General features: G+C 36.7%; 2 protein-coding genes across 6 annotated transcripts; both read left to right on the top strand.

Annotated features, from left to right (window-relative positions):
- Positions 1-6,496: 6,496 nt before the first annotated feature.
- LOC105841255 (phenoloxidase-activating factor 3) lies at positions 6,497-12,747 on the top strand. 5 transcript variants are annotated; one of them, XM_038017046.2, is made up of 9 exons: positions 6,497-6,581; positions 6,718-6,753; positions 7,887-8,047; positions 10,122-10,473; positions 10,715-10,873; positions 11,047-11,106; positions 11,358-11,526; positions 11,998-12,194; positions 12,273-12,747. In XM_038017046.2, exons 3-9 carry the CDS (start codon positions 7,937-7,939, stop codon positions 12,662-12,664), a joined length of 1,440 nt encoding a protein of 479 aa, XP_037872974.1. In that variant the 5' UTR covers positions 6,497-6,581; positions 6,718-6,753; positions 7,887-7,936; the 3' UTR covers positions 12,665-12,747. The 5 variants fall into 5 exon arrangements, with proteins under 5 accessions (XP_037872974.1, XP_062529351.1, XP_037872973.1 ...); XM_062673367.1 differs by lacking the exon at positions 6,497-6,581 and having other exon boundaries at positions 6,627-6,753; positions 11,373-11,526; XM_038017045.2 differs by lacking the exon at positions 6,497-6,581 and having other exon boundaries at positions 6,627-6,753.
- A 4,034-nt stretch (positions 12,748-16,781) lies between these two features.
- On the top strand, positions 16,782-21,877 carry SDR1 (short-chain dehydrogenase/reductase). The gene is given in 4 exon segments (NM_001177862.1): positions 16,782-17,138; positions 17,326-17,483; positions 18,396-18,567; positions 21,285-21,877. Coding segments are annotated over 4 exon segments (921 nt in total). The 5' UTR covers positions 16,782-16,891; the 3' UTR covers positions 21,629-21,877.
- Positions 21,878-23,714: the final 1,837 nt, after the last annotated feature.

The raw sequence follows: 23,714 nt of genomic DNA, 5'->3' as shown, positions 1-23,714 counted from the left end.
TATAAATTGAATGTACTTTATTTACTATAATAGACTTATTGAATTATTTTATGTACATTTATATATTATTTTAACGGCCGTCTGGTGTAGTGACATGGTCACTACACAAGGGGGTCGCGGGTTCGAATTCCGCCAAGGGAAGATATTTGTATGATAAATATAAATGTATTTTCCAGGGTTATGGATATATATTAAATATATGTATGTGTATAATAAAAATATTACATTTATATCCGTTATCTGGTACCTGTAACACAAGTTCTTTACGAACTTATCACGGGACCAGTTAACGTGGCGTGATCGTTAGTAAAAATATTTATTTATTTATTTATTTATTTATTGTTAGTATTTTTTATACAAAAACAATAAATGAACAAGCAATATGTCGCATTCAAAAGCCACAAATTCCCGAAGCGGCAATCGCTCAAATTTGCCTACGGGAAAATACAGTTAACCACGGAAATGAATATGGGCTGCTTCCGAATTAAGACAAATCGAGTTATCGGTACTCGTAAAATATTTTCAATTTTGCACTGGTTCGATATTTCATATTTAAATATTAGAACTATCTTAATCACCGATAGAATAAATTACTGGTGGTAGGACCTCGTGTGAGTCCGTACGGGTAGGTACTACCACCCCGCCTATTTCTGCCGTGAAGCAGTAATGAGTTTCGGTTTGAGAGGTGGGGCAACCATTGTAACTATACTGAGACCTTAGAACTCATATCTCAAGGTGGGTGGCGGCATTTACGTTGTGGATGTCTATGGGCTCCAGTAACCACGGTGTTGGGCTGTGAGCTCTTACCCCTTTATAGGCATGCTCACCTTAAGATTTCAGTGAAAATTATTATGACAATTATCGATGCTTTAATGGGTTGGAGGCATTGCATTGCATGGCAGGGGCATTCGTTTCCAATCACGTGACTGTGTCAAAGCTAAAATACTTCAGGCAGTGGGCAACTTGCTGACGAACAAGTTCTGTGATAAAAGAATGCATCGTCTAATTAATAAAAAAAGATGTGTGGTGTCGTGGGACACCGGATAGGAACGAAGTTTCTTATTATAAAAATATTAATCTTACGTTTTATTCGAGGTATAAAGAAAACAATTATTCGGGTATACATTTTTGATTGATTTTTTGAAATTGATTTATGATGTTTTTTATTGAAAAAAAAAACTACTATAAAAAGTTATCAACTTTATTTTATACATAACGATTTATAAAAAATATATAATAATAATATACAAAGAAACAGCTATTTATATGAGCAATAATAATAACCGTCATCACGGTTCATCACTATACATTAGACACTGTATAGCCATCACACTAAGACTATACATAAATAATAAAAATCTTACGTTACGGACGTTTTTTCCCGGTTAGGGTACCCCTCCGCATCGTCCCATAAGGAACTTCGTTCCAAAAACACGCAAAACATATTATTATTACGTATATTAGTTTACGTAATTATTGCTGGTATTGCGATAACTTTATTATCTGCTTAGGCTGATACCATGATCGTGCTTATTACGGCCGCAAAACGTTCGTGCGTTCAAAGTCGGGTGGATGCCTCATACGATGTAATTAAGACTTTGAACTCATATAGCGATATTTGTGTAGTAGTAGTCTATGGTCCCGGCAAATGCTTAGGGCCGGTATTAGAGATCATCTATTGAAAGATTATTTATTATTTCTTTACCTACGTGATGTATTATGTTACATATTTTTGGATGAACAACAGTCTTATGCATATTTCTCCATAGCATTTGATATTTTTTAAGAACAATATTTCAATGCCATTCATAAACCAAGTGATCCTGGAAAAAATGTTCTGCTGAAATTTTTAGCATGAAGATAGGAACGATGAGACAATTCGTCTTCATTGTTCGCTCCGTTGAATATTTCCAAGTTACTTAATACCCTAAAAGTACCAAATGAAAAAAACCCTAGATGAGAAAACCCTGCTGCGGTCTGCGTAATTCCCAGCACCGATATTATGCGGCCTTGACTGTGAAAAATCACGTCTTTTCTTCCATGCTGTCTTTCCTCCACATACATAACATAAGTTCCTAGTGTTCAAAGTAAGTATTTTAAAGTTGAGATGACCTTAATTTTAAAGCAACAAATTAATGAAGTTAGGTCCATGAAGGTCGTCGAATTGTCTTGATCTTGAACTAGTGTCGATCGACTTAAAGGTTCTTAACATGCGTAAAACAAACATATATGCGACAGAAAAAAAAATGAAACACATTTGTATCGATTTAGAGCAGCAACTCCCCATTTCTGACACGCTAAGAACTATGATCGATGATTTGACACGTGCAGTGGGGATGCACGTCGTTTATAACGTTTGCTCCAACGAAGGCAAAGGCGTTTTCGAAATAAACGACATAATTCATTATCATCGGTATCATAAATCGTGCCCGTTAATCACGATGTTTTTCGAATGAAAAAGGTAAAGTATTAAATGAGATTTTTCGGTCTGTATCTCTAAATATTAATGTTACCTATATATTTTTATTTTGAAATCGTACTAATTGTATCGTGTTAGTCTATTTTTCTATGCCTCTGAACTCGGTGTTGGAGAAAGCCGCTCAGCTCTGACTCTGGATTAATACCTAGACAATCTCGTTATGTGCTTTTCCGGTAACTACATTTCCGATCCTGCGTACAGAATGAAAAGCAGTCGACGTCGCCCAAAACACGTCATTTCGGATCCTCCCGATCCACTAACGGTGCTTTTAGGTACCTCAAGCACCGGTCATCATCCTCGTCCAACCCGTCGCTCGCGACAAAGGGCTCGACGAGTAAATTAACCCACAGACACAGCCCACTGAGTTTCTCGCCGGATCTTCTCAGTGGGTCGCGTTTCCGATCAGGTGGTAGCTGCGAAGTACGGCTCTTGCTAGGGTTTGTGTTAGCAACGTCGTACAGGTTTGAGCCCCGTGAGCTCACCTAAATGTTAGGGCGAAGCTGAAATAGCCTTTCAAGGCTATCAGCATAGGTAAACAAAAAAAAAAGTGCTTCACAAAGTACAAGGCCGACCTGGCGTGGATTACTGCTTCCATCTCTGGATCAGTACTCCCAAATACCAGCTACTTGGACTTGACTCCATGCAGGGCTGTTCGGACTATCGAAAAACTCGTTCACACAGATCCTTTAGAGCCTCCGGGTCTATAGAAAGACTTCGTTTTGCTGTGTTTTAGAACTCTGAGAAATCGTTCAAGATGAACCTATCGTTTCTCTTTGTTCAGCAGAGAACAGAGCAATTCATTCCAGAGCAGAGCTTATCCCTAATGTATAGAACCGCTGCGTTCATCTACAGTGTCTTTCCAGGGATATTTTTGCCACGTACCTACCATTCGGCTTTGGAATGAGCTCCCCTCACGGTTTCCAGAGTGGTATAACATGTTTTTCTTCGAGGTTCAAGGAGAATCCTTAGCAGCAGGCAGCAGCAGGTGGTTTGCTGATGTTGTTGCAGCCTGTTGACGAAGACCGCTTAACATCAGGTGGACTATACACTTATCTACCTACAAATGTAATGAATAGAGTAAAGAATAAAAGGGAATGAAATGTCCATGATCCATCCAATGAGACTGTGTAATTATTATAGTGTGGCATCAGAAAGCATTACTATCAAATAGAAATTCAATAAAACAAAGTAGTTACAAAAGTATATTATGTTACAACCCTTTTCATATGTTAGGGTTCCACCCTTGACAAAAATCCTTGCTATATCGTGCCATTAAAACTAAGTGGCACTTGTCGAATCGAACGTACCCTGAAGTTAATTGAGGGAAGATTGAAACCAGACATTCGTTACACGGAAGTTCTGTCTTTGGGAAAACACGGGGGGTGAAAAATAAAAGTTATCGCATAAAGTTCTTTGTCACTTTGCAAAGAAAGTTGTTGAATAGTTATTTGATAAAAATCGATGAAAAATTCACCGATAAACAGCAAGATATTGTTATGAGACTAACTTGTATTTCTAAATTATTGTATTGATTAAATTATGTTTTTTTTTTTCAAATCAAAAACTGAAAACATATTGGTCATATTTAGTAGACGTTGACTCAAGTGCAGGGCCTTATTCAATTTCATAATTCAGGTTTACGATTCCAGAACTTTTGGAACGAGGCCAAAAACTAGGCACTTAAAAGGACCTAAATTAAATTGGCTACTCTGTTATGTCTTGGTCGAACATTACTGAACCCAAGTCTCTATTTAATTGGGTATGTAATAATAATGATAGTAATTAACCAGGAAGTTCTTGACATCGCAATAGTTGCTGCGTACATTGTGAGCTTTTGTAACGGTACTATTCCATTTCTTTTCCTAATTAACACGCGTTCTGTTTTCAATGACTGTAATACTGTTTTTCACTTATAGCTTACTCTTATAGCACACATTTTGGTCGCACCAAAAACAAACAACCAGAATAACATTGTAACAAAAAAACCAAGCGTTGTATTTATTACAAACTAGCTAACCCGTCTTCCCCGACTTCGTAGTGTCTTAATCGATAAATAAAAGACCTAAACTTTTGTATAAAACAAACTTAAAACAAACAAAAGGAATCCGTCCGATGGGGGACACATCAAAGGAAAAACAAAATTGTTATTTTTATTTAATTCCGAGCATTTTCATATTTATCTACTTTTTAAACCTTCTCTAGACTTCCAAAAATAATTCAAGACCAAAATTTGCCAAATCGGTCCAGCCCTTCTCGAGTTTTAGCGAGACTAACGAACAGCAATTCATTTTTTATTTATTCGAAATTAAAGTAAATTAAATATAATTTACTTCTACAACGGTTTTCGTATCTTCACATCCACTTTATTTTTCTACATACTTCTCCCCATTTCTTAGCTTCAATATAATCTAGTTGAAATATGTCTCAAGAATGTCCGGAAACTTATAAAATAACGAAAGATTAACACGCCGCTCCTCGACATTAAATTGTACCAAAAGCTCAAGATCCGAGTAGTGCGTATGTATGAAATTGAAGTAATCGAAAGTGTGGCTGTCTACAACAATACATCAGAGGTTGTATCAGGCTTTGTATAAAAATATACGAAAAAAAAATAATAAAGCTAATATTTTCTTTCAAGACGAGATTTTAATAAAAATTAATGTCTCGGTGCTAATTTAATGAGGACCTCTTTACGAAATTGGATGAAATGATCTAATCAGGTCAGTAAAGCTTTTTTGTGAGAAGACAATTTTGATTAGTTCTTAATTGAATGATGGGGTAATTTATCTTTTGTTTAATTGTTCCAGGCTACTGGGTTAAATGTTTAATATGAGATAGGATTTCCCAAATAAGGAACTAAGTTATGTGAGACAGATAACAGTAATTACCTACTATTGAAAAAACCCACAAGTGTGACAGATGTGTAGACGTTACATTGAGTAACGTTTTTTACGAAGAATTTTGAACTATCTCACGGCCTACCTGGACTGAAATGATTAGTGAGGACCCTAGACATCACGACGTGAATTCCCTCAGCCATCTTGAGATATGAGGTTGAAATCTTAATCGTACGGTATTACGGATGACCCTTAAAATCATCAATAAAGAGTCGGTTTGTATAATTACGTAATAACTTTTTTTGTGATTTTGACTTTTTTTATAGTTTATGGATCGTGAGCACGTTTACCTTTCTATGGTTTAACTGTGAAAAATTAAACAAATCTAGGAAATTTTCCTTTAAATGTTTTTTTTTAATTTAATGCTTTATTTAAAAAAAAACCTATGATTTACACATATTTTTTGCATGACTCAGTTTAGCGATTACAAAGAGGTTGAAATCAATAACAGTAGTAGGAAACAGTTAGGTGTTCTAACCGCAGAGACAAACATGTGTGTATCTGTGTGTGTGATTTCGTGTTATGGGAAGTTTCGGGGGTGTGTGGTGGCACACTGCTAATTGAATTTCAAGCGCAGGACATGGTGTGGTCTACGCCGTGATCCTGTTTATCGAAGCTGAAACCAATTGGCCACCGGTAATTCTAAAATTCTGTTTAGGAGTTATACGTGAAACCTTATGTAGGGTTTTATTCTCTTTAAAATTTTATTTCGTACCTCACCTTATCTATACTAATATTATAAAGCTGAAGAGTTTGTTGGTCCGATTTGAAAAATTATTTCAGTGTTAGATAGCCCATTTATCGAGGAAGGCTATATATAGGCTATATAACATCACGCTAAGACCAATACAAGCGGAGCACCAATAAAGAATATTTCCAAATATTTTCACTTAGTAGGTAAATGAAATGGGGGTAAAATTTAGCGTTATGCCAAAGTAACTATTCCACGCGAACGGAGTCGCAGACAAAAGCTAGTACCTTTATAATAGTTTTTCTTTAGTTTCCTCTGCATATAGAAATAGAAAAAAAAGTTGGCCCACATCATGCCTGAATTGAGAAAATCTATTATTGCATTCTAAGAAAAATATTATGTAGGTACTTATTTAATTGTTATCATTCATCAAGTGCTTGTTAGTTCTATTAAAACTATTAGGTCGTAATTAATAAATAACTTAGATTTCCTTTGTCAATCAATAATTAGTAAAGTAAGTAGATATACCATTGTTGTAGTATTTTAGTCAGTCATTAACAAACGTTCATTAGCGGACATTGTGTGTGACATCTAGTTTAAGTTTTTGTGTAAAATGCGGGTGTCTTTAATTTGTCATATTTCATTTTTAGGAAGTGTAAGCCTTTTTGTAACTGCGACACGCAAAGGTATGCAAATATTTAGTAATTTAACATATCGGGGAAAACACGAAGAAATACACACATCGCTTCAAAACTGGGCCTACTTAATACGACTTTTCTTCTCAAATTACGCGTATATTGATGTTTAACTTAACGTTAATGGTAAATTATACAGTACCTTGGCAATTTCTTTTCATTTATTATATTTATTTCTATTAATATTATAATATCAAACGGTAAGTTTATACGTTATATAGAAAAAGTACTTCGCATGCTGTGAAAGGCACCATATAATTTGACTAGTTTTTTCCTGTACACCAGTATTAAGCAGAGCCTATAAATATCATAACGTGTACGCCACCACTTCAAGACAGGGGGCTAAAGTCTTAGATGTACTGTATGAGGGTTCACGCACCCTTCAGACCTGAACGCATGACTGCATCGCGCTGCATATACTCGGGATGGCCTTACCTATCCATGCGCGTTTACAATACCAGCAGTAAATACGGGCTAGTGATCGAAAGACAATAATGAACGCTGCTGTTAATTCTCTTAACAATTCCTTAATTGCCTTTTACCCACAGGAAAAGACGAGGTGGATGTTATTCTAGACACTATACAGCTCCATATTTTTGTGTACATTAAAGAAAAAAATGAGCAGATTAAAATATGTTTTAAGGCCACGCATATAATTTTTTGTGCAGTACGTTCCGAGAGCGCTATTCTGTAACTTAAATGAAAAGTAAAACGTTAATAAAATATAGCAATACAATTAATGCCAGTTGATTAGTAAATAATATGAAAAAATTAAAAGTTTACTGAATACTTTTTTACTGATGGTAGGACATCTTGTGAATCCGCACGGGTAGGTACCACCACCCTGCCTATTTCTGCCGTGAAGCAGCAATGCGTTTCGATTTAAAGGGTGGGGCAGGCGTTATACTACAAAATTTAAACCTTAGAACTCATGTCTCAGGTGGGTAGCGGCATTTACGTTGTTAATGACTATGGGCTCCAGTAACCACTTAACACCAGGTGGGCTGTAAGCTCGTCCACCCATTTAAGCAAAAAAATATATATATGAATTACATATAATATGTCAGAAATGTGTGTTTTAAACATTTGATTTAAAATTGCAATTTGAATTGCGTTATTTTCAGATGTATGCGACCAGTGTGTACACAAAGATAAGTGCTCATTATTCGGTAACATGACCCCACATGAACAACAGGGTTGGGTCACTAAATATCCTTGTTCAAGCCCTCATAATCATGGGAACAGCAGAGTTGGTGGTTTTACTGCGAATGCTAATGAAGGCTATGTGAGTATTGAAACATCAAATGCAACATACGTCTACATATTAATACGTGAAGCAAAAACTTTGTATCCCTTTTTACGAAAATTGCGCGGTCGGAGAAGTATAAAATTTTCCACACTTATAGAGAATATAGAGACGAAGTGCACAACGCTAATATTTTTTAAAAATAATGCTTAAAAGATACATTAAATCAATAAAGAAAACATTACACACACTACATACAATGTATTTGACGCACACACGCATACCTACTATTTATTGTCAAACTTCTGTTCTTGACGTCTGTGGTCAAATTGAGAATAGATTAAATATTGTTTGTCTTTTTTAATATTTTTTTATAGTGTAGCCTTGGCGAAATTTGTGATTATTGAAGTATAAAATAGAATCATAATAGTGTACAAACTTACAATTCCAATTAATTACTGCGGGACCTCTAGTACATATAAATAAATTAATTATTTTTAAAAATATATACGAAACGATTTATATACGAAAAGCTACTAAATAATTACCTACTTTTTAACTACCTAATCAGTAATCGCTGCCAATCCTAATGGTATCCTACTACGCTAACAAACAAAGATCAGTGATTAATTTTACGTGATCAACGGATTTAAGTAGTTCCAATAAAAAAGCTTAATGTTTACTTCACCACCATTTATTTTACCGATGGAATAGTACTCTGAATTTCACTAGCAATCAATGGTTTTACTTCATTTTTATATATCTATACTAATATTATAAAGAGGAAAGATTTGTTTGTTTGTTTGTTTCGAATAGGCTCCGAAACTACTGGACCGATTTGAAAAATTCTTTTTCCATTAGAAGCCGACATTGTCCCTGATGAACATAGGCTACTTTTTTTATTTTTTTTTTTATTTTTTTTTTGGTTTCATGTGTGTTTTAATGTTTCCGAAGCGAAGCGAGGGCGGGTCGCTAGTTTTTATATATTTTTACAATAAAGTACGACAATAAAGTTTTAACAAACAAATTTGTTGAAGATTCTATTAATTAATTTTCGAATATAATTTACTTAGATTTGAATATTATAGCAATATAACTAAAATAAATAGTCTTATATTTACTGAAACCCATAAAGCTAACGTAGACATTAAGTCTATTCCATTGGGAATCAAACTACACGATACAAGTTGAGGCACTGACCGGTAAACGAGGCGACATACTTGTACATACAACTTATTTACCTATGTAAATACACAGAAGCGCTTGCGGATTAAAGAATAAGACGGTTCGTGTATTCATGTCGAACAATGCGACTTTATCGGGATACAAATCCCGAAGGCAGATACGAGATTTCTTAGAAAATACGTACTTAGCAGATTCACTCATATAATGAAGGAAAAAATATATGTATTATCGTATAAAATAATATATGTATTATAATTTTACTAGCGACCCGCCCTCGCTTCGCTTCGGAAACTGTAATTTATTACTGATTTCTCCACTATTTAATGAATGTTATTATACATATAAACCTTTCTCTTCAATCACTCTATCTATTAAAAAAAACCGCATCAAAATCCGTTGCGTAGTTTTAAAGATTTAAGCATACATAGCGATATAGGGACAGAGAAAGCGACTTTGTTTTATACTATGTAGTGAAAAAAAAACACGCGTTAATACCAAATCTTTATTTTTATTCAGTTGACACTATTGATATTAGAGTGAAGTTATAAATTTATTCTATTGTCATCGGTCCTTAGCGAAACATTCAAGTTAATCGAAGGTCGTAAAGAAATATGTAAAAATGACGTTCAAAAATTCTCCTACTTAAAACAAACTTACGCATACCAAGCTCATAAAAGCTAAAAAAAAAGAAAGTCGTAAGACATATTTAGCCCCCACCGCAACTTATATTATGTTTATATATACCTATATATCGCTACCGTTCTGGTTCGAAAGTTAGGGAAGACGTCATAAGATACAATGAAGACAATCTGAAGGTAACGATATTTTATGACGTATGTTTGCTCTGGTACTCACTTGAATTTAGGAGGACCGTGAGCTCATGTACCTATGTAGGACAAAAATTAACATATTTAAGTATTTATTTCAGATATGCTGCCCAAATGGTATTTGGGATCTAGAGAAACAAAACTCAGCCAATAATACTAAAGTGAATCCGGCCAGTGGTAATTTAGATCCGTTAATATCAAATCCTAAGCCGTCTCACCCCGAAGACCTTAGTGTTGACCAAGGAAAACCTAAACCACGAGTAAACGTTCTTATCCCGAGAACACCGCAGCCGACACTTGATCCTGGAACAAAAACCTCGTATTTTCCGAGTTTAAATAATAGCCCGGGAAATATAAACACATATAGCCAGTGCTCCCCATTAACAAGCTTTCCGCCTGATCCTAATACGGGGTGTTGTGGCCTGGAGGCTACTGAAACTGACAGGCTAACAGGTGAGTTGTTTTGCAAAGCTGTTATGAAGGAAATACACATTTTTAAAATTTAATAATGCAATGCACGCGCACTGTTGGTGAATGAAAATTTTCTGAGCTCTCCATTATCACTGTTATGCATTTTGTTTACATCATTGAATTATCTTATATGACACACATATTGTTATATTTCTGAAATCATAAACTTTCCGAAAAAAAAACTAATTTTTACGGCTTAATAACATAACTCACTTGCACGCAGCCATCCCGAATACAATTTGGGCTCAGAAACCGTACATCCAAAATACTTGGAAACCTTTAAAACCCATGCTTGACCCATCAATACCATTATGGCAGAATAGTCAGAGTCATATCAATCGGAAGAAAAGAGAATTAATTAAGTCGTCGACTCGCATCGCAGGTAAGATGAAACTATTTTCTATCGAATGTCCTAAACCAACAACCCGATGTAAAGTAGGAAAGCTTTCAATTATACTTCAAACTAAAGTGGATAAAATCAAAGAAAGATTTACGAAAGATTTACGAAATATATATTTTCAATCGTTTTTACTGTTCTAGTTTTATTTTTTTCAGTTTTCGCGACTCGTGGACATAGTTATGATTGCTTTAACGGTTTAATCTCGCATTATGACGGTAGTTATCATAATATACATTATATTGCATGGTATATAGTTAAGACATTATTTTAACGTCAACAAATTACACCCTAGTCATCTCGTCCCTGACCACGAACACGTAAATTGTTTGAAACATTGAAAATAAAGAAAATCAAAATAATAAGCGCTAGATTAAAATTTTAAAGTACTTTTAATTATATTTTAAATTCTTCTAAATATATATCAAGGCAAAATTGAAATTGGGTACTACTTTTTTTTGGGAAACAGGTGGTACCGAAACAGAGTTATATCAATATCCGTGGACAGTTCTGTTGAAAACGACATTCAATTATGGGACCCACAAAGCGGCGTTCAATTGTGGAGGATCTCTCATCAGTTCTCGCTACGTACTCACCGCCGGACATTGTGTGTTTGATCCAAACGGCACAATAGCCAAGTAAGTTTGACTTTATTCAAAATTCAATTACCACAATATTGGATATTAATTCATACCATAAAAATGCATTGCTATCGAAACAAAATTAACGTGTAGAAATTCAACAAAAGGAACTAGTATAAAATAACTTTGTTAGATTTAATCTCAACAACCATTTATCATAAATATTATAAGTTAAATTATTAAATGATCTCATTCGTAATGAAAGCTCATTGGAACGTTTAGTGGTTCAAGGAAGAGTAGACGGTCAACGCTCTCGCGGCCGATCATCCACAAGGTGGACAGACTTGATTAAGTCATCTACAAAGTGTTCCCTTACTCACATACCGTCACAAATAGACAGAGATGGAGAAATCTTTCAAAAGCCGCAACCAAGCATTAAGACATACGTAACCACGACCACTCCGTTAGGAGTGTACGACTGAGGAGAAGTTAAATCCAAGATGAGTTGTAACATTTACTTCATTTCAGTGTTGAAGTTCATCTAGCAGAATACGATAAGCAATCGTTTCCGGTCGACTGCAAAATGGTCTTAGGTGTCGGTCAGAAGTGCATACAAAATTTAATAATGTACGGAGAAGATGTTATTCGACACCCCCTATATGACGACAATAGCCTCAGTAATGACATCGCATTAATCAGACTACGTGGGAACGTTCCATATACAGGTTTTTAATTTCACCAAAACCAATCGATACGTTATATTTTAACGGTGGATATTAATTAGTTAAGTTTAAAAATTTCAGATTATATTCGACCGATTTGTCTGCCCCCGATCAATATTGACGATCCGGAGTTTTCGAATTTGCGATTAGCGGTAGCTGGATGGGGTAGTAACGGTCGGTTTATATCTGACATCAAACAATCGACGGTCGTCAATCTAGTGCCACAGGCGCGATGCAAATTTTTTTATCCGGCTCTGAGCGACACACAGCTCTGTGCCGCCGGGTATTCTGGAGAGGACACATGCAAAGGCGACTCCGGAGGACCCTTAATGACCGTCTACGGCGGGAAGTACTTTGTCGTGGGTGTAGTGAGTGGAAAACGGGCTGACTCCCCCTGTGGGACATCCATGCCTTCGCTTTATAGTAACGTCTACCGGTACATAGACTGGATTCGGAGTAACATTCGTAATTAATTCCCTTTTGATGTTTTAAAGTGTTGCTATGTTTATTTTTTGTTTTTTTCCGTGCAATGTAAATAAAACTTCTTTGCGAGCGCATTAAATGAGTTTTATATCGTGTCTAGTGGTTGGCTAAGTTAAATTTACCATAATGTATGAAAATGATTGCGGCGCATATACCCGCCGAGTTCCGTAAGAGCTCTACATTTTGCATGCACAAATAAACTTTTATGAACTGAAAATATAGCTCGTGAAATTCGAGTTTGCGATATTTTGTTGCCGTATTGCGTGGTGCTGTTGGCAGGGCTGCTTTGTTACCGCGTAAATTGCCCGTGCATTCATGACGACGCCAACTGCGAAATTGTGCAGCGACGAGAAAAATTGATTTTATTGAGAATTTGTCAATATCCTTTCGTTGTTTGTTTAAAAACAATTTTTTTTTATTGCTTAGATGGGTGGTTAAGTGGTTACTGGAGCCCCTAGACATCTACAGCGTAAATGCCCCACCCACCTTGAGATATAAGTTCTAAGGTCTCAGTATAGTTACAACGGCTGCCTCACCATTCAAACCGAAACGCATTACTGCTTCACGGCAGAAATAGACGGGATTATGGTATCTACCCGTGCGGACTCACAAGAGGTCCTACCACCAGTAACTGCTTGGCGCTTCTACTACTGTCGCCATTCGTAGAAGCAGTACTATAATGACTTTTGTATTCTGATTTAGAGATTATATATCCCTTCTATTTTAAGTAAACGTTGACGTAAAATAAACAGGCGGTCGTAAAAATCCCGCCTTAAGGTGTTTAAGGTTAAGGACAAGAAAATAACGGCTTAATCTTCACGAAAAACGAACACATATTTTTTGGTAAATGTTAACGTGTTACTTCCGTGTATTACAAGCTTGGGTTAATTATGGTCTCAGTTGATTTTGTAGGGAAACGTATTAACATTTGACAAATGATGATGGATCGTGAGAAGTACAGCTCCTGCGGTCATCGTGAGTTTGTCATCCATCAATTTCCTGAACAGACGCTTAATTTCATTGCTAACCAAAAGACGAGATAATATAGCAAAGAATCGGTAGTTCGTTAATATCCTTTATGTAGTACATCAAATTTAATTTTACAAACTTTAGTATTCATTTAACTCTTTTCTAATAATTGCCGCTTCATTCTTTTAATTTCATTTATTTATTTATTTACTGCTTAGAGGAGAAGAGGGAGACGAGCTTACAGCCCACCTGGTGTTAAGTGGTTACTGGAGCCCATAGATATCTACAACGCAAATGCGACACCCACCTTGAAATATAAGTTCTAAAGTCTCAAGTATAGTTGGCATCTACCCGCGCGGACTCACAAGAGGTTCTACCACCAGTAATCATCATCATCAAAAGTAATCACTGCTTGTTCAAAACACCCAACCTTGCTTCAGTCTCAGGTGATAAATATAGTATTTTTATGTTCTGTTTACGTAATTCAATTTTATAATAAAAAAATAAAATAGACCAGGATACATTTTTGAAATTGTGGTTCCAACCAATTTTGCCACAACAAATATAAATTATGTAAGTTTTTAATTAGTAAACGGTACCAAAACTAGAGTCTGGTACCAAACGCACTCTCAAACCCGTTGTCGCCGAGTCAATGAGACAACGAGGCTCTTAAAGACAGGCTTCACGTTCCCTATACCATTAACCGAATACAATCCGGCAGAAGAACACTCAAATGAGCAAACACTATTATCAGGACTACGTCGAGGGCGGGCAGATTTCCCCGGAGTGCCCTTCTCCTTAAAAGTGTCGGTCCAATGACCGCCGTTCGCCGCACGAGCCGTCAACGGATTTTTCCTGGAAATTTCCCCTAGAAAATACAAATTTAAAGCGATACTTTTCTTTTGTTCTCGATCCATTATCCCATTAGGTGGAACATCTGAGTTATGGTACGATATTGATTATAATTGATCTGTGCCTACTTCCCTTGCGAATGAAAGGTTTAACGGGCAAGACAAGATAAAAATTGGTAGGAGAGTTAAGATAGAAAATAAAATAGGAGGACTGTGTGAAGTAAAACCGAGATGGAAGATGAGAAAGGTAGTAAATTTAGAAAGCGAAACACTTCATGTATAGCCAGCATCGATAGCTCAATAACCTAGTTTTGAACTATTTGAATGTATAATAGATCATAGATTAATTTAGATAGTTTTAAGAGGGGTATCCCAGAACAACAACGCCATCACCATCGCCATCGCGATCGACCGGTGTAAGGGGAATCGTTGCAAGGGGAGTCGTTTGGTAAGTAAGACCCTAAAAATATTCTTAGGCCCGTGGTCTGCTTCCAACATCTATAAAACCGTAAAGTTCCATATACCCAGCGCGCCCCCTAGGCGTAGATACTTCGTATGAGATTCAGCCCGAAAAAAAGGTCGTTCTATAGACGCATTGCGGTCTGAAGAGCGAGATGTTTTTACATGTAATTCAACTGGGCATCAAACCAAATATCTTATAGTGGTTGGAGCTCAAGCCTTAATTGTAGTCTTATCCGTTTTCCTAGCAGAACACGGCTTGGAGATCGGGGTATTCACGTTGTGATGTATATGGAGACCCGTAATCACAAAATACTGGATGGACGTGCGCTTATTTTCCGTATATATTTATGTAGAATCATTGGTCACAATAAAACATGCCCGTCACCATTGTCGAACGAGAAAGGTGACATAATTTATCGGCGTATTCGTCGATCCCTAAACACCAATACTGAGGTGTATCCGCACTGTATATATTTGTCCATTCCCCTGTCGTAAAGGGAAATTTATGTAAAATCAATGCAACAAATAAAAAACATCAGTTGACTTATTCGCGCCGTGTAACAATTAGCCAGTATCCCGCAGGGACAGATTTACATCCGATGTAATCACAATAATACTTTTCTAATTAAGAAAATTTACAGCATAACTAATTAAAGTACACTTCACATATCTTCTAAATCACTATCGGGCCCCAAAGAATTAATAAGATTTTGCACAATTACGTAAACAAGATGCTCAGAATAAAATAACAATAAAATGTTAATAAATAATTAAAAGAAACGTATTTATAGAAACACTATCAGTCGACATCCGATCCCGAATTAAGTCATCCAGAAAATACAAGATTGTTTCCGTTCCATAGGTCTAATCTCTCAGATGGGTATTCGTGCTGAAACGATCCTCTTTTATTGGCGTCTCTTTGTCGAACTATTCGACATTTTCATCTGACACCCCGACCAATTTTAGTTTTCGGCAAAACTTTTTGTACTCATGAAATCATTTGCCATCGAGATGTTTCGAAAAACTACTGTCGTTATATAGTTATTTTTTCTGCTAAAACATTTATACAGGAAAAGAAGCTCTAATATCAATAATTATTGGATTTACTTAAATACTAACATAGTTTAAGTTATTTGTAATACTGACACGCTATGAGATTATGATGTCTTGAAATAAAAGATTCTTATTTTATTTTATTTAATATTTACTTTTTTTTATTGCATAGCTGGGTGGACGAGCTCATAGCCCACCTGGTGTTAAGTGTTTATCCAGAGCCCATAGACATCTACAAAACGTAAATGCCGCCACCCACCTTGAGATATGACTACTAAGGTTTCAGTATAGTTACAGTCTCAGTGTTATAGATTTAATTCGGTAATAATTCGGCCACGACCTATTCATACGCAGGTATAAGCTCAGTAAATGACAGAAACTATTCAAATATACTTGGTAGCTCGTGTTTCAACATCGATCGCGGTCATGTCTATTGGAATTGGTTAAAACCGACTACACAAGATAGTATGAGAGATCAATTTCTGCTTTAATATATTGCGTTGAGTAGATCAGAATCTACTGAACGCAATATATTAAAGCAGAAATTACGAAGTTTCTTATCAACTTCATTCCACTTTATTAGATAAGCACATAAACTTATTACGCATTTTTTGCTATTGTTCTAATTTTAATGTTGGAAAATAATATTCTAAAGTTCTCCTGATAGTCGAGACAAATAAAAATTATAAACATGAAATTCAATGTAAATATGCAGTGAGGCCCGAAACCCGTTTCATATGCAACAGACCGCCGGGAATTGTCTACAAACGTCAGTGTCTTTTCAGTTCTTAAGACAGCAACACCATATCGGAACGACGTCGTAGCCGAATATTTTATTAGAATTTTTCATTACAAGTCTAAATATTCTAAATAGTCAGCGCGATGTCCGTTAGCCGTCTTGTAGCTGTAACAGGGTGTGATAGTGGACTCGGTTGGGCAGTAGCAGCTCGATTAGCCCGAGAAGGCTTCATCACAATAGCTGGTATGCACAAAGGAATAGAAACCGAAGCAGCGAAAGCCCTCGAAAAATTGTGTGCGCACACATTCCCTTTAGACGTAACTAGAGTTGAAAGCGTTCAAGAATTCCGGAAGTACGTGCTTACAGTCTTGAAAGATAATCCTAAATATAGTAAGTACTTAAGCTGTTATCACCTATCCTTATAATGTAAATCATATTAAAATGGCCATGAAGAATATTTAGCCTATCTCCATCATTTATTTTAATGTACATTTTTTTTCTATTTTCAAATTTTAAATTTATTTTCGTTCTACCGTCATTATCATCTTCATTGGTGCTAACAATATAATTTTGTTAGAATTTCATGCCGTGGTCAACAACGCTGGAGTTATGACAGTAGGAAAGTACGAATGGATGACAGCATCGATGATAGAAAGCCCGGTTCATGTGAATTTGCTCGGCGCGATGAGAGTCATTTCCGCATTTTTACCAGAGATCAGAAAAACTGCAATCGAAGTACGTATTTACTATGCGTATGTTTTAGCGTAGACTGATGGAACGAACTCGCGGCTCTCGAGGAGCCCATAGACATCAAAACGAGAATGCCGCCGCCCACCTTAAGCCTTAAGATCCATATTACTATGCCGTTGAGGTAATAGTATAATATCAATTTGAAAACTATAAAAAATATAATTTTTGTAAGTTCGTTTTTTATTACATGATGTTCGTCTTTAAACACAAGAATAATTAGAAAAATTTATATCTACCTGATGGATTTAAACACCAATATTAAACACTCAAACACTATTTACATTATAGGTAACATTAGAGCATACATTAAAAAAAAAGGTGCGCGTGCAGCTTGGTGGACGTATGCTTAGATGGGTGGACGAGCTCACAGCCCACCTGGTGTTAAGTGGTTACTTGAGCCCATAGACATCCACAACGTAAATGCGCCACCCACCTTGAGATATAAGTTCTAAGGTCTCAAGTATAGTTACAACGGCTGCCCCACCCTTAAAGCTGAAATAGGCAGGGTGGTGGTACCCACTAGCGCGGACTCACAAGAGGTCCTACCACCAGTAAACAAGAGAGTGGTGAAGCTTCTTTTACGGTGTGTAGTATTGTGGTTTTCTTCATTATTTCCGATTTCATACTGTGACGCGTAATACGGGATGCTGTTTATATGAGAAATGACCTAGCTCGCTTTGTCCTCTCTTTCTCTTCACGGTCGAGTGGTTTGCGAGACGCTATTTTCTCACTCTCGATGATCCTAAATTGTATTTTTTCTCTTTAGCCGTAACGAATCAGTCGCGAGTTAAATTTTATTCTAAACGCGCCTAAAGAAGTTCCACTTCAATAAAACAACCTAAAACAAAGATTAATATGATCTGGAGAAAAATACTTAACTTTTGGTTTTCATTTCAGACTACAAGCAAACCTAAGCCCCGTATAATCAACGTTGGTAGCCATTGTGGCCTGCAGCCTTTGCCCGCCTTCGCTGCATACAGTGCAAGCAAAGCTGGCCTTTTGGCGTTGACACGATGTCTACATCTTGAGCACAGCGAGCACGGATTAGCTGTCATTGCCTTTGTACCAGGTTCTTATGACGAAGATTTTTGTTTCAGAACTTCCCGAGTCTACGATTTTTGTTTCTAATCAATTTTAAATGTTGTTTCGCTTCAATAAAGCCCATACGTTTTGATTTCTAGGTATAGTCTGGTCCTGATTATATATTTTTTACCAAGTAAAAACAATGTCTCTGTTTGTGTTAGAAAAAAATCAAACCATCTGTGTAGTATTTGCACTAAAAAGACTATTAAAGCAGTGAAAGCACAAATCCAAAAAGTCCTCCGCTAAAGCAAGATATTTCATAGTATGTATATTAATGAATAGTACCCACAACCATATAGCGTATTTTAAATCATGACTTATGATTTTTAGCTTACAACAAAAGCACAGTTACACACACATACTTATCCTATAATTTAAAAATTAATAGTATGGCCAAATCAAAGCGACTTCTTAAGCGGTAAATAAAGGAGACCGAAAAAAAACCACTGAGCAGAATTTTTACCGTTGAGCAAATTTTCAGCTATACAGAAATTTTAAATTGGCCGGCCACATACAATATCCGGCTTCAGAAATGGCTTTGTGGGCTTGTTATTTTTAAAAGGTGACTGGGCCATATTTTGTATAGAAAGGTGTCAAAACATCAGCCCAGGTGTAGCAAGAATCAAAATACACTTTTATTGAGCGTAGTTATGCAATGGATTGTTTATGATTCCAATACATCTAAAAACTGGCTGTCATCTAGTTTCGATCTTAATCCGTTTGATTTTGCTCTTTAAGAGTGATTACTTGAAGTCCGTAAAACATTCCATAACATTGGCAGTAGATTTTTTAATGGAGAATGTGAGTAATTTAATCGGTAACTGACTACAACGCTTAAAGTTTTACATTAAATGTAGATATGGAGATGACTTTAAAGGAAATTCATATGTTTCAATATATAGATATATGTAGGTAAACTAACGCACATTACGGTAATAAAGATCCTTTAGATTTATAATAAAATTTGTAGCGAGACTAGGAATGAAATCGTTTGCTGATTCCAACTGTAGTTTCAAACAGCTTATTATGGATACATCGATATAACAGTAGAAATAAGTCCCTAATCGCGAAGAAGCTTCAGAGCGCAGCCCTAGCCCTAGGACAGTGGTTCCGAAAATGGCGCATAGACATCAACCCAGCGAAAAGTACTGCGGTGCTATTTCAGAGGGGAAGCTCCACACGGATTTCCTCCCGGATTAGGAGGAGCAATCTCACACCCCCGATTACTCTCTTTAGACAACCCATACCCTGGGCCAGGAAGGTCAAGTACCTGGGCGTTACCCTGGATGCATCGATGACATTCCGCCCGCATATAAAATCAGTCCGTGACCGTGCCGCGTTTATTCTCGGTAGACTCTACCCCATGATCTGTAAGCGGAGTAAAATGTCCCTTCGGAACAAGGTGACACTTTACAAAACTTGCATAAGGCCCGTCATGACTTACGCGAGTGTGGTGTTCGCTCACGCGGCCCGCACACACATAGACACCCTCCAATCCCTACAATCCCGCTTTTGCAGGTTAGCTGTCGGGGCTCCGTGGTTCGTGAGGAACGTTGACCTACACGACGACCTGGGCCTCGAATCAATTCGGAAATACATGAAGTCAGCGTCGGAACGATACTTCGATAAGGCTATGCGTCATGATAATCGCCTTATCGTTGCCGCCGCTGACTACTCCCCGAATCCTGATCATGCAGGAGCCAGTCACCGTCGACGCCCTAGACACGTCCTTACGGATCCATCAGATCCAATAACCTTTGCATTAGATGCCTTCAGCTCTAATACTAGGGGCAGGCTTAGGGACCCCGGTAACCGTACTCGTCGAACTCGACAAAGAGGTCGACGTGCAACCTAACCCATGCATCAGCCCGCTGAGTTTCTCGCCGGATCTTCTCAGCGGGTCGCGATTCCGATCCGGTAGTAGATTCATTCGCGAAACAATTGCTCTTGAGTTGTTAGGTCTCCTTCGGAGGCGCTCGGGCAGTTGTTAGCAAATCCCACCCCTCTTGGCTGAGCCTTTGCTCGCCCACCTGTCCTGGTGAAACTGGAAAGGCCTTCGGGCCACCAGTAAACTTTCAATCATAAAAAAAAAAAAAAAAAACATCGATATAACGTATTTTGTATATATATAGATATACTTTTTTTGTATGTATTCGTAACCTAATATAAATTTCATTGCACCTACCACTATTTACTCTGCACTACCTTTGGTTGACTGGTAGAGAATGCCTTAGGCATTAAGCCCGCCAATGTAAATTTTACATGAAGTGTAATAAATAATAAAAAAAAAAGAAGTAAATAACGTTACCATTACTAAAACATGAAATTTGAATATGTTGGGTTGAATGAAAATTAAGTATAGTGTATGTATGTGTGTGTGTGTATGTATATCAATCACAAAGAAGTAGTTCATTCCGGTTCGAAGGGTGGAAAAGCCGTCATTCAATAAAATTGAGACTTCGACCTCATGTCTCAAGGTAAATGACAGAAATCTTACTCACTTTATCCTGGTCAGAGAGTGAGTTTTCTACCATAAAAAAAATTCTAAGTCTTCTTAGTCTTTTTAATCTTCTATCGTCTATCTAAATCCGATGTTGACCATTTTAACGCCATGTTTTATATTTTCATAATTTATATCTTAATTATTTGTGTTAGATATACATTGATCTTTATTGCTAGCCTACATGTTTTTATTTTCGGTAGGTGGCTTCGTTGGCTCTAGTAACATTCTGCTCGGGCAAGAAACAAAAGGAGAAGCAATGGTTGAACATTTAAACGATGAACAACGAAAGTTTTACGGAAATAAAATTGAATCTCTAAACAATTATTTGGAGCTGGCATCTGGCGAGGGGAAATTTGATTCAATGCATGATATGAAAATATTGAACACTTTTATGAAGGCTATGTTGGATGAAACTCCGAAATTAATGTATAAAGTGGAATCCTGGAGATATATGTTTTATTATAATTTAATGAGATTGCCTTTGCCATTATTCATTCATAAATGGATTATTAAACAGTTTCTAAGCTTCCCTGATCACCAATGAACAGAATAACTTATAGATATAATAGGTAATAACCAACTTTATTTAAAAATTATAAAAAGGTAAAAAATTATAAAAACTTAAAAAAAATTACAAAAATTAAAAATTATAAAAAGATATCTATTTAGAATGTTTTTTTTTTTTGTTTTAATTATTAAGCAATAAACTTTTCCTTTTAATCATATAAAATTAAGGAGTAGGTATTAAGTAGGTATTTATATTTTAAATTATTAAATTCGTAATTACTACTTATGCAATGTGTTTTTATTTATTTACATACTCATTTACTAAGATAAGTATCTAGAGAAATCGATTGTACGTGTCTATAAAACAAGCCCAAATGAGATCATATAACTGAATGGCGGCCTAGAATGGCACTTCCCACCTTTTGCCGTGGGGACCATCATAACACTTAGTCCAAAACGAATTCTAATACATATCCATATCTCTCTTGCGGTAAGAAAAACCTAAGCCCTTCTGCCCTTCGGAGGCCATAATTTCAATTTGATTAGTGTAGGAAAGAGACGAATCCCTATCTATACTCAAACAGAATGCCCACAGTGAAAGTGAAAAAATGACACTAAGAGGCTCTCAAAGAATGGCGTATAGCTAGCGGAACTAGTTGTAGTATGCATTATGATGGCACATATGGTGGCACAGCTTCCTGTTTATTTCGAAAGGGAACCAATAATGCAGTACCTACGGCTTGAACACTATTCTGTCTTGCCTGATGCGTCAGGGTGTGAGCGTCATTAGGGTTCTAATGTCTCTGGAATAATCTCTAATGGGCTCTGGAAACCACTTAATACTAATGTCAAACTTCAGCCTATTTCCTAAAACTTGGTTGAATACTCGACTTTTTCGCCTCCTACCGGGCGAGCCGCTAACTGTGATGCTGGTGTATACCTAGTTGTTTCTGCCGAGTCAGGCACCCTTGGGGTGGGCACGTATCTTGTTGCAGTGTTTATTGCGGTCTCTCACATTCCTAATCGTGGCCGCCGCTAATTATATATCCGACCCCTGTGTCGTTGCAACGCAAAACCGCCGTCGCTCAAAACACGTCTTGTCGAATCCCCTAAAGCTCACAGTAATTTTAGGCTCTTCAAGCACCGATCTCCGTCCTCGTCAAAGTAGTCCATTACGCCGAAGACTTTTACGTGCGAACTAGCCCATAGACACAACCCACTGAGTTTCTCGACGGATCTTCTTAGTGGGTCGCGATTCCGATCCGGTGGTAGACTCAACGAAGCATTGCTGTGGCTTGGGACAATGTTACCGATTTTTTTTGCGCCCGTGAGTATCTGGAATAGCCGCTTAAGCTACCAACGATTAGGTAGGGAAATAAATAAAACAACACTCCTACCTCCTTCGGGTTCAGAGGTCGTCGTGGACATCTTGTAGAAAACTCGCTTACCAAAAGAAAATGATGAACTGTTAGAAATCGTCATGAAAAAAGTAATACATAACTTAACAAAATATAACGTTTTGCATCACGTTCCCGCCATAAAATTTGTGCAGGTAAACAGTACGTAACAGATTATGATTAATACTTGTTTAAATTAGTCAAATAACTTTTTTTAAGATTTTCCTCTCATCTACAGCCAATTTAACGGTATGCAGCGGCTTGGCTCTGCTCCTGGCATTGCTGAAGTCCATGGGTGACGGTAATCACTTACCATCAGGTGGGCCGTATGCTGGTCTGCCTACACGGGCAATAAAAAAAATCTGAAAAGTGTTATTTTAAAAAACCTCGAATTTAGTGATTAATAAAGTTCTTGTAACCAACATATTCACATTGATGTTCAAACAAAAATTTGGAATTGTATTAAATTAGATGGAATGCAAGCGACACAATCATACTATTTTGTAAATAAGTGTTAATATTTTTTTAAAGATTACATATTTGAAAAAATTGTCAAATCGAATGTGGAGATCAAAAATACGTCAGTAAGCTTCGTTGTCATAAAGCCCTTTGAACTGCACTAAGCCCACAACATGCGTTCTAATTCGCTCAAGCACACTAAACGTCATTATATTATAACGAAAAAGTGCACTACATACCAAATTATCAAATTGTTAGAGCATTCAA

Source organism: Bombyx mori, chromosome 17 (assembly GCF_030269925.1).
Source record: "Bombyx mori chromosome 17, ASM3026992v2".
NCBI lineage: Eukaryota > Metazoa > Arthropoda > Insecta > Lepidoptera > Bombycidae > Bombyx > Bombyx mori.
The sequence above is the reverse complement of the archived record's forward strand: the minus strand, read 5'-3'. Positions and strand labels throughout refer to the sequence as shown.